Below are 12,087 nucleotides of genomic sequence, written 5' to 3'. Positions count from 1 at the left end.
TAAAGACCAGGGACCTCCTACTATTCCATTAGAAGTGGTCACTTTGAGATTGAACATGGTATTTGGGGACTGTCCCATCTGCACAGGCAGCCTGTGCTTCAAACTGTGCCAGGGATGTTAAGTCTGGACATGGGCTTCCATTTGGGTCAGGAAGCCAGAATACTGTTTGAAACTTCAGTCTGAGAAAGATGGAAGAAAGTACCTGATTCTCTTTTAAAGAATAATTGTAAAGGGATGGGTATTTACCATGATTTTCTGAGCTCCTGTTGATGTTCCTCTATTCTACACTGTCCACACTGCGCCTGTTCTGGGAGGCAAGGAGTTAACTTACATGTGTGGGACTCTTTCTTTGCTTCCAGATAGCTGGTTTTGATAGCAAAGGTGGTAAGAGATTGTGCAGAAAGCTGCAGGAAAGCTTCCTCAAGTAGCATCTTGCTGCTTTCAGCTCTGCCTGTCTCCTGAGGCGCTCCTATAAACTGTTTTCGTCCATTTGGATTGCTCCATCAGTGCTGTATGAGACTGACTTCTCTTCAGCTGTTTAAAGAAAAAAAAAAATACAGTGAAAAATACTCGATTTCTTTCGAAATATGACTACTTCTTGGATTGGAAAACCCTGAGCTTCTCCCCTGACAGCTTTTATTTGTGAATGGTTTTTCAGTCTCTATTTTCAGCAGTAGCAAACATGCAAGTGAGTGTTTTGGCTGTTGTTGTAACCTCGTGTTACACCACCACTACCTTTATCCCTCACTCGGATTGCACATCTCATGACTGTTGGAGTAGAAGAGGGATTGTGAAAGAATAAATTTATTTAGTACCATGATCTGTCTTGAAACTGTGGCTAGTCTTCATCCTTCAGTACTTCCTGGCAGACAAATTCAGAGCTGCTGATACAGCTGTAAATGCTGCCCCATCTTCTCTTCAGGTGAGCTTTAGTATTTACCTAATACAGCCTAATTATGCAATAAATTCTTTTTGGCCTTTTGATCAGTGTTCAAATATCAGTGAAAGTGTGAATAACTTTCTTTGGAGGAAGGGATTTCAGAAAACTGAGAAACCTCTCACTGTTCTGGGAGGTGTTTCAGTTGGGATTTTTTGCTACCTGTTTGAAAGGATCCTGTTTTAGGACTAAGTGAGAGAAAGGTCTTTTTCCTCTGCTCTGGAATCTCTGCTGCTGCTTTCACTTGCAGAATAGGGTCTCCTTGTGTTGGCATTGTTTCTTAATTGCTGTACTGGGCCTGGTGTCAGGTGAGGTGGCTCAGTCTCTGCTGGTGCACTTGCCTGTGTACTCTGGCTCTGCTGCTCATGTCAGATATTTAACCTTAAACACTGCCGGGGCCATTTATTTAAACAGGGTTCCCTTGTTGTCATGGCCTGCTGTGTGGCAGGCTCCTTGCAGCTCGAGCAATACCGGAAAGGATTTGTTGCTTGACAGTTTCCAAGCTCTTTGCAGAGGCAAAGACCATCTAGGAGACATTTAGATGGGATGGCTCTTATTTAACCATGTGGAATGACAGCTCAAATGGCTGCTCTCCTTGCTATCCTTGTCCAGGCATCATGTATTTAGTGGGTCCTGTCCCCATGATCTGGATCTTTCTCCTACATTTCCCTCTCCCTGCTGTCGCTCTTTGTGCCTGTTTCACACTACCCTGTAGAGTGCTTCTATAACTGGAGAGCTGCTCCTGGATCACCGAGTTTGAACTACCGCTGCCAGATGTCCCTTGTGTTTGGGATTTCTGTCCATTTAACAGTAGCAACAGGATGCAAGTCCTTGATTGTGAGTTGGCAGTAAGTAAAGACAAGATGACACTTGTGGCACTGTGGGGGAAATAAAAAAACCTTGCTTTTGGTTAGAAGTGACCAGGAAAGTTATCAAGGAAAAACTTGGACATTTGAATATGGTTTTTGGTCCCTGTCCCCCTGCCCCGACACATTTCATCGTGTAGAAGGCAGAGGGTTTTTTAGTACAGCCAAGACCTGACCTCTTTCATTGCTTCCTTAAATACTGCGGGACTAGTTGATCTGAAGCAAACTACCTTAAGGACGTAGCCTTGGTGCTCTGTAGAATGGCCTTCCCTATACCTGCTGACTGCCTTCCAGGCTTTGTAAATGCCTCTGAAGGATAAATTGCTTACTCTTGTGCAAACCTGGTATGGTATGTTCTCCTTAGCATCCCAGGCAGATAGGTAATGGATTTGCGCTCTGTTCTGTTGTAGGACATGGATCCTCATTGTATTCATGGAGTACTGCTTCTGGTTGAGAGAGATCTGACTTTTCGGATGGAGAAGCCACCAGCAGGACAGGTAATGGAACCATTCAGTCAGGGGTTGCTGGGGAGCTCTTGATATCCTCTATTTAACTCTCCGAACAGCAAGTTCTGTCATCTGATGTATGTTTATTCTCACATGAAATCTCTGTAGTTGTTCTCTGAATTTTATGGTTGTAGTCTTTTACGGGTGTGGTGTTTATAGCATTGTAAAGTTTATGCGAGCTGAACATATCTCTGTCATGCTGTGTTTATTGCCGAGTCCATCAGTGACATTTGCGCCATAATTATGTCAGTCTGCTGGGGCCCTCAAGACACAGGGGGTTTGTTGGGAGTGTGGATAACTGTATGGAGGAGCCCTGCACAATTAACAGTAATAGAGATGCTTTTCAAGTTCTGTTGTTAACAAGGGGGGGAAGTCCTTGCTGAGGAAGAGATCACATTAAGCTAAATGCTGAACTCCATTGTTTGAAGGTACTTGTTGCCTTCCTACATTTTGCATAGCTCATGTTTCCTCTCCTCATAGCTTGTGCTGTCAGAGGCTAAGACTTCTGCAAGAGGGGGAAGAGGAGATGTGTATGTGTGTGAGGCTCCCTTTTGCAGCTGAAATGTCTGGGAAGGCTAACAGGAGGTGCTAATGGAGGAGAGAAAATCATCACAACCTCACTGAACACCCCCACTAGAAGTAAATCTGCCTTGGTATTCCATAGCTGTATAAGGAATGTAGGCTCTCAGCCACTCTGTGGTGAGTGAATAGAGCATCAGACTGCATTTTAGTCATCTCTCTCTGCTCTAAGACTGTTACAAGCTACAAGAGTGGACTGAAATTCTGTGCCTGCCAAAACCCCATAGACTTTAGAGTAGGCCAGGACCTCCCTTTTGGCTCCTGTAGATGAAGACATTGCAAATAGCATCAGTTTTGCTGTGTGTGTGGTGTGCTGCCCTGAAAGGCTAAAGAATAACAAATGCTGTTAGACCATTTCCTCATTGCCCCCACGTGGAAGAATTTGAACTGAGAAGGGGGGCTACAGGCATGTGCATGCAGGGAGAGCTACAGAAGACATTAAACGCATTGAACAAATGCAAAGTGTGTGGGAGGGAACAGAGCAAAGGCTAATAAAGACATGGGCATGCGGGAGGAATTGGAAGCCTCATCACTATTTTGTAAGGAGGTGGAAACTTCCCAGTGTGTGTGTGGGGGTTAAATGTCTGCACCTGAGTTCCTGGTGTCTGGGCTGGCTTCCATGTACCTGCAGGAGCACTTGTCTGTTTCTCTGGTGAGTATAAAAATGCTCTGAGGTCCTACAGACTCACAGAAGGTAAGTTATCTGTGTTGAGATCCAGGAAACACTTGGAGCAAATAGCTGCTGCGATGAGTGGAGAGTTTAGGGTAGGGCAGAGGCTGTTCTGTTAGACTGTTTTCCCAGGAGGTGCAATGGGGAAGCTGGGGCTGGACTTAACCTTTCAGACTCCCCAAACAAATGCAAATCGCAGCACAACGTGGGAACATATGAGGGAGTTGCTCTGCTTATACTAGGAGGTACTGGCTCTGGAGAAGGCTGGCTGTTGCCAGACTCCCATCACAGATGTTCTGCTTGGTGAAACAGCGTGTTGTGGCCTGCATTCCCTCAAGGTTCGCCCACTAAGCTGTACAGCAAGCTGCTTTAAGATTGAATTCATTTTTTTTTTCCTTCATACTGTAGTTATGTTGCAGATATATGCTGTGTGCCTTGTTTCTATGCAAGATAAATAAAGAAATAAAGGATGCTGTCTTTTTGTTAACCTTCCCTTCTCCAATACTCACACCCTAATGCAAATGTGCTTTTATTTCTTCCATTCCTGTGCAGTTTGAACTTCTCACCTCCATGAAATCCCTCCATAAGCACATAGACAGCTCACAGCTGCCTCTAGAACTGGATGGGACCTTCCCTTATTGCCACCGGGACTGGTTAAGCTTCCGCATGGTGAGTAGGATGTCTTGTGTTCTTTGGTATCTGAGAGAAGAAATGGCATGGTAACGGAGTTGAAGCAAGAGCAGCTTGTCAACAGCTGAACCTACAAGCATTAAAAGACAATGGTTCCTGTAATAGCTATTATGTATGCAAATGAATCTCTGTTACCAAAAGAATGCTACTACTCTCTTCATAAAATGGATGCACACTGCGACCTATTGGCATGACTGCAGGAACTAAAATTTTCGGTTTTAATTCATCTGCCTGAACTGCATTAATTCAGATCTGACCATATTTTGAAGGGAAGGGAGAATCAGAATCCTGTTTTGTTGTGATAGACAGTGGCACTTCGGTTATACTCTGGGGCTCAAGGGTAGGCACTTCTTGTGCTAATCTGAGGAGAAGGTGTTAGTATCACGTTGCCTTTGAACTAGCAATCAAAAACTCGAGCATAATAAAAATAGTTAGATCCTGTTGGTTTTGGAGGAAGTTCCCCAGACCAGGCTAAGAGCTCCTTAAAAACTGCAATCCTGGCGGGAGTGAAACTTGAAGTTCCTTGATAATCAGTTCAGATACTTCTAAAGGAGGAGAAAGATATTTCTAGATATAATTTGCTTACTTACCGAAGTTGTCATAAAACTTGAACTCTTTAGAAAGCATCTAAACTAAAAATACAGAGAAGATTCAGTGCAGGGGAGCACTGTATTCCTCTTTGAGAGCTGGCCACGTGAGGCAAGGAAACAAAAGAAACACGCAGATTCCATTCAGTGAGTGTCAGGATGAAGATAACAGTAGGAGGCAGTACCAGCGATCTGTTCCTTCTCCCTGTTGTTTGGCTGCTCTGAGCATGCCTCAGTGCTGTGATCCTGTTTGACCTTTGCACTTTTCTCCAGAAGAGTCGTGGATCAAGAGATCTACAGTGAACTGTACCCAGTGCGGATTAGAGCCAGCCCAAGATGTAGGGAGGCTGACCACGCTATGGAAATGTTTGAGCTGACCCAGGTTAAACCTCAGAGATAGAGAGCTGAAACTGCAGCACCCAGCCACGGTTTATAAAGAAGGTAGCCCTGGCAAAGGGTGCTGCAGGCACCGATGGGTGCTGCAGCCACCAATGCAGCACACGCTGATGATCTGCGGCAGGACTCCAGGTGTTGCTGGCCATGCAGCAGGGTGTGTGCAGGCTGCCATAAATCTGCAAAAGTAGCATCTGTGGCACCAATACCCAGCTCTGTGTACACTTGTGCTGCGGAGGGAGCATAGGTCCTGTGGATCATCTGCTTGTTGAGTCTTTAAAAGCCATATTGAGACATGATTTGGCACGCTGAGACTAGACGGGATTAAATCTCTGTAAATCTCCACACAAATTGGCTGTCTTCACGTTGCATTTGACTTGCTCACCCTGGTGGATGACAGAACCATCAGCTCTGCTTCCAAAAGATCCAGTGGTCTTTTGGCTGTGATCTCACTGCCCAGAGCACTGTGTGGCAGACAGTGCAGCATTTGAAGGAGGTTAAGATATCACTGATAATACCACTGTGTTGCTGGTGGCAAGCTTCAGCAGTTAGGCTTAGCACGTGCCAAATGTTAACTTATCTTTTCCAAGTTGTTTAAAAATGGGTTTCTAATACTTGCATCTAAAAGTACTAGTATGAACCCATGCTGATGGAGTAGAGGTACTGAAGCCTAATCTTGGTGTCTGGGACTGAATTTGAGGTTTATTTCGCAGTGAGGAAGCAGAGAAGCTTTGCAGAAGGTTATGGATTAGTTTTCTGGACAGAGTTGGGAGCTGAGGTGCCTTGTCCATGCAGGAAGATAATTTTTGAAGGAAGGAGCATGCTATCAGACTTCTTTACGTCTTACCTCTTAATGTGCAAAGTGTTACCAAAGGGAGTTAGTGTAGGAATCAATCTGTATGGGTTGCCTATTTATACGATGTACTGTGTGTGATAGTGACCTGTATGTTCAACCCCTTTAGATCTGCAGCGATGTAGCAAACAGTGTTTATTTCCTGTCTCGGTGATCTCACCTGCATCCTGCCTGCTAATCTGTCACTGCTGGGGCTGTTCCAGCACTCCAGGGAGGAGGGAGTTTGATTCAGTAAAGAGTCAAACAGCTGCTTTTTTGTTTTGTTTTGAGCAGGGTTGTTTTGGAATAGATGTTTCTCCCTTCTCAGATTACAGTGGCTAGAGGGTGGCATCTGAGAGTATTTAGAAAAATCAGTGATACAAAGCCCAAAAAGTACTGTCTCATGAACCCCTGTAAAATGTTTGGGGTTTTCTTTGTTTTGTTTTCCTTCACCGCCCCTTCCCCCGAAGAGCTGAGGGATTTCAGATTTGTCAGTACTTTAAGGTGCTTAATTGTGGAAGCTCCCCAGTTTCCTAATCTTTAATTTACACTACGTTTAATATGAAGAGAAATGATTTGAAGTAGAGAAATTCCAAGTACTCTTTATATGTTTTGTTCCTCCAAAATTCATGCATAGTGATTCATTTCAGTGGGAAATTACAAGAAATGCTAATAGTAGAAGAATGTGGGACATAAGTGTACTGTTTTTTTTTTTTTTTTCTTTCTCTAAAGCATGGCCCATACAAGCCACGAATATGCAAGTTTGTAAGGTCTGCATAGAGGTTTTGGTATAGAGTGATGCATCTGAAGCCTCTGATGGGCTTCTCTTTGCTGACACAGCCTCACTGAATTCTGTAATTGAACTCCTAGGTTAATGCGTTTGATCCTTTCTTGATTTCTGTACTTCTAACCTTCTGCAAGCTGAAAAGACAGCTTTCTTGTAAGCCGTGAGACAATAATCTCTGCCTTGGTCCTTTCTTCTTGTAGAAGCTGGAACATTTGCTACAAAGATGCCAAGGTGCTTGTGCCTTCCTCCAGGGAGCCATTCATAAAGTGGAATCTGGAAAATTACCAGAAGGAGCTGAGGTAAACATGTCCTTCACCTCGTGTCAGAGGTGGCCCTGGGACAGAAGAGAGCAGGAGGCTGGATAGCTGCCGAAAAGCTGTAGCTTTGAATTTGCAAGCTGTAGTAGCAAGGTATTCCGAGTGCTGTGTGTCACTGTGGAGCTGTCAGGACAGCGGGACTGGTAGAAGCTAATCCAAATGAAGCGATAGAGGCTCCACTGGGTGTAGAAGCTGGTTCTCTGATCCCTTGCTGTCACTCCAGAAGATCTCCTCTTCAGCTGTGCTTGTTGCTGCTGGGTGCTTACCCCAGCGTTGGAGTGCATTCTTAGCAGCTCCACAGCTCTGTAGCTGGTGCTGGCTTTGGTGTCTCTAGTAGTGAGCAGCTGCCTCAGGCTGTGCCACACCAGCTTGGCTTGAACGGCCTGGAATAAAGTTGGGTGACAACATAGATGGTGTTCACCAGGCCAAGGCTGTGCTGTCTCCAGAACAGAAGTTTGGAAGTGGGCAAGAAGAGGAGGGTACAAAGACTGAACCTGTGTTGTTGCAAACATTATATTCCCCCGCTCTTGAGAAGCTGCTGTACCCCTGACATGGTAGGAGGTTGCTGCCAGCTCTGAGGGTCCCAAGAGTAAAGCAATGGGAGATATCATAGTGGCCCATCTGGGCCTTCCTGCGTACACGTGTATACCCACAAACCCTTCACATGCATCTTGTCGCACAGCTTGCTCCAAGAACAGTAGGAGCTAGCTGTGAGTGGCAAATGACACTGGAAAGCTTATTCTTTCTATGCCCAGCAAATAGAATATGGGCAATGATAGGAATTGGGTTTCAATTTTAGCCTGGTGGGGAAAGTATCGAGAACATAAGGAGCACTGCTAATCACTGTGGACTTGGCAGGCTTGAGAGAAACAGCTGTGGGAGCCAGCCTCCCTCTTTCCTAGGGTGGGCCAAGGTGAGATGTGGTTTGGGTTGGGTGCTGGTTTTTGCCCGTTCCCTCACTGACTGTGCGTTGCAGTAACTAACTGCTCATCTCACTCTTGCGATCCATCCAGGAGGCAGCTGTGCTGCTGAGGAATTACAGGCAGTTGATGAAGAACGTTCTTGAAGACGCACGGCTGGTCAGGCTGCAGCTGGAGGGTGGAGCGCTCCTGGCCAGGCTGAGGAAGGAGGAGTCTTGTGTCACCCTCACTCATGACTACAGGTAAGGCCCAAGAGCGGGAGAAGAGAAGATGGAGATGAGCAAAAAGCAGGCGCTGGGAGTCTGTGAGGTGACCCATCATTGGTGCAGGCTGGAGAGCAGCTTCATGTGGCAAGGACTTTTGTTGAAAACAGCAAAGGTGAAAAGCGTGATGAGTTTTACTCTTACCCTGACCGCTTCTTTCCCAGTCCAAAAACTTGTCTGGGTGGATTCACTTAGATGGTTAAAGTTCCTTTTCCAAACCAAATCAGACTTAATCTTCTGTAGTGGAGAGAAGGCTGGATATTTTGTGCACCTCTAAAACACAAGCCTTAATTGATGGTGCCAGTGATGAATGTTTAGGTCCAGGGCATTATCGCTGTGTGATTTAGCAAGGCACTCCTTATGCAAGGGGATTTCCAAGGACCTTAACTGTGAGGAATGCTTTCTGGCTGAAGCAAGCTCTGATCTCCTTGCACATTGGTACGGTTTGCACAAACAAATATTCACTGCCCATTTAGAGAATCGGTATGAGAAGCGGAGACTGTGAGAGGCCAGCTGTTTGAAAACCCCAGGGCATTGCACAACTCCTGTTTGTACTGTTAAAACACCTGAAGCCTATCAGCATGTGAAGGCCTCTGTGCTATGTGCTGTGCAAACAGCAAGGTAAAAAGGCAGCCCTCCCACCCAGGAGCTTCCAGCCCAAGTGTGAGATAAATGCTGGCGCGTGGGTGCAGACGAGGGCGTAGCGGATGGCAGGGTGGTGTGGAATGGCTCCGTGCATCCACAGCCTTGCTCTGGTTAAACTCTCTGTTGCCATCGCAAGTTGGGAGGTTTTGAGGGAGGGAATGGAGAGAAGATAACAAAATTGCTTGCAGGGTATCTCACCCCAACACTGGGAAAAGAACAACATTTCTCTTTGAAAATTCAGCAAGTGGATGACAGTGCAAGTTGCTGTCACTGGGAGAGGGGGGTCGGTATTTCGGTGCTGAGTGAGAGGGCAGCGTGAGGACAGGCTGCGTAACTGTTTCTTTTCCCTGCTTGCTGTGGCTCCTGTCAGCAGCTCTGGCAGGCTGTGCAGACACAATTCTTTTGCTGAACGGGTGAAGTACTCTTGATGCAGTTTTGGGTAGAATTAGTACAGTATAGCCTTTCCATTCTGACATGTCATGAGAAGCACAGATAATGTGGGCTATTGTGTTTTGGTTTTTTTATTTATTGTATTTTAAGTAACACACAACAACTTCAGTCCTAGGAGAATGGGGAGATCGTGCATGCTTTTTATGTTGTGTTGTGGTTTTAAGCTAAGCCTGTGTTCTTGTGCAGGGAAATGATCAACTTTGAAACCTGATCTGGCACAGCCCCTAAGGATAATTTACTGCTTTGATTACCTTAGCAAGGGCAGGGTTGGAGGATACACGTAATTCTTTGATTGCACAGTGTTTGAGCGCATGCCGAGGCTATGTAGCATGTTCTCTGTCTTAATTCAGGTTATATTTGTTCCCTGCCAGTATGAATGGAGTGTGTATGCTATGGGCCCAATATATGTAGCTCTCTTCAGCCTGAGGAGTGTAAATGAATATAGCGGGAGAAAGTTAGTCCTCTTCTAGCCTGTGGAGTAGTTGCAGAAACTAAAATCCATGCAGTATTTTAATTGAGGAAATGCCTGCTTGTCATGTAACTCAGGGCAGAGGACTAAAAAAGTCTACTCTTCCTTGTTCCAGGATCGTTTTAAGTGGGGGAAAAAGCTCTTGGCCAGAGAACTCTGTATAAGGCACTGTTGATTTTAGATCCTCCATGGCTTCTACACTTGTTCCTTCTCTCCAAACTGGTGTGCAGATATTAAAGGTTCTGAGCTCTGCTAGCCCTGTAAAGGGTCCTGTGGTTATGATTCTCGTAGGCGTCTTTAACAGATAGGATCAAAGCAGGCTAGGGACAAAATATTGTAGTTGGCCTACTAAGCTAGCCTGGAGTAGCTATTGATGTATGTGGGTCCAATATTAGATTTTTGACTGGTGACGTGTGAAAATGGAACAGGACTGGTTGTGTCCGTGCACTCAGCAGCTTTTCTAAACTTTGAATTGTAAAATCTTGATCAATGCTTAAGTCTTTAATTCCACACCCACTCCCCCAATACTTGAAATCAAATTATTTACAAAAGCAAGTCAAGCGGCTTTACCCTTCCGAGCAACCTTTTGGCTCTTATGTTAATCTCGTGTCCCGTTGTTTTAGTTTTTTCTTGCCTCTTGTGCAAAAGCCTGAGCAAGCAGAGAGTCATGACTGCCAAGACTTCTTAGTCAGAAGTTGTGAGGCCAGCTGTGAACAGGTAACTGTCAAAATGGGCAAGAATTGCATATAAATGGAGGGAAAAATTTTAAGAGCAGTTTTCTGGACTCTTAGCTCCACTTAATTGAAATATGCTAACCAAAAGTGCAGAACTAAAAGTAAAAAATGTGATTTTTCTTAAAAGGCATGAAGAGGTCAAGCCCAGCTGCACCGTCATCTTGAGATTAAACAAGCAAGAGATTCACTTGCTTTTTTTGCAGGGGATATGTTTTGCCTGCTCTCACGGCTGACTTTCTTGCTAGTTTGTGGCTTCAGGTGGCAAAAAGAATACCGGGAGATGGTAAGAATAGAGATGGACAAGCCCATCTGAAAACGCTTGGCTGCAGGTTAGAGATAGTATGCTAAAACAGGCAGGGAAGCAGGCTTGTGCTCTGTGTAGTCAGATGTTATCTGCCAAATACCTTTCGGGAGCACATAGCAAACAAGACTTGCTTTAGTCTTTCTTTAGTAATGAAACTCTTCCCCTGGGGTTGCTTTTGGCATGTTTCCCTGCTCTGCCCTCCTGGAGAGCCGAGATGCCCTTTGGAGTGTTTCATGACACAGAACAGTGGGATATCATTGCTGTTCAGGTCTGACCCAGGCTTTGCAAGGATTTACTAAGCCAGCGACACAGCTACTTTCCTGTAGAAACTGAACTCATCCTATCAGAGATGTGGTCATGCAGGAGAGATGTGTTGTGGTACATCCATTTGTTTCTCTGACAGATGCTTGAAGAGCCTCTGGGAGTCCCTCCTGGTTGGTCCCGTCCTGAGAGATACTGTAGCACCACAGCAGCGGCTTTGACCAGTGACTCTACTCACTCTCTGTTCCCAATGTGAGCTGACCAAGAGTCTCCATACTCCCTTCTCCACCAAGTATAGCTGTAAAAGATAGCCGCGCCCATCCAGCTGCATATTCACAAAGGGAAAGAAAGACCTCTCCAAGCAGTCTTTCTGGATCTCAGCCTTTTCCTGGCTTAGAAAGGAGGAGCTCTGTTAATAGAACATGAGTCCTGCAGGCAGCCCATCACAGGGAGTTGGCTAAGAGGATGAGGTGTGCTCAGCGGGTCCCCCACCACTCTCCCACCTCCAGGAAGACCAGGTTGAATTTGGCCTAGAGTTGGCGTGGGTGTGGTACTGACAAACCAGTATCTTTGTAGTGCCTGTTTAAGTGCTGTAATGATAGCTTCAGCACAGGCTGGCCACCCAGAGGTGCAGGTGGACTGCTGAAGGTGGCATTGCCACTTATTCATTGTTGGTGGAGCTGGCTGCATTTAAAGCCAGCACATTTGCCTTCACACCATCTGCTGCGCTGAAGGCTCGGTGCTTCTCCAAGTCTGTTTGCTGAAAGCTTCCAGGTTTTGCTGTCCCAGTCTTTCTGGGGGTTGAAATGCAGAGCTGTTAGCCTAGCGGAAGTTCCTGTCAGTAAGTGTGGACAAATGCCAGACATATCACAGAATC

The 12,087-nt window shown here is 45.6% G+C and overlaps 1 protein-coding gene across 1 annotated transcript in view; it reads left to right on the top strand.

Moving 5' to 3' along the window:
- The window catches only part of PLEKHG4 (pleckstrin homology and RhoGEF domain containing G4), an 88,338-nt gene that overhangs the window by 38,928 nt on the left and 37,323 nt on the right, over positions 1–12,087 (top strand). Inside the window, exons 7-10 of the mRNA XM_059825080.1 lie at positions 2,214–2,300; positions 4,111–4,227; positions 7,048–7,146; positions 8,178–8,326. Of these exons, the coding sequence (XP_059681063.1) occupies positions 2,214–2,300; positions 4,111–4,227; positions 7,048–7,146; positions 8,178–8,326 (452 nt within the window). The remainder of the gene's footprint in view (positions 1–2,213; positions 2,301–4,110; positions 4,228–7,047; positions 7,147–8,177; positions 8,327–12,087) is intronic.

Source organism: Gavia stellata, chromosome 15, assembly GCF_030936135.1.
Source record: "Gavia stellata isolate bGavSte3 chromosome 15, bGavSte3.hap2, whole genome shotgun sequence".
Classification (NCBI taxonomy): domain Eukaryota; kingdom Metazoa; phylum Chordata; class Aves; order Gaviiformes; family Gaviidae; genus Gavia; species Gavia stellata.
This window is presented reverse-complemented; position numbering and strand designations above follow the sequence as displayed.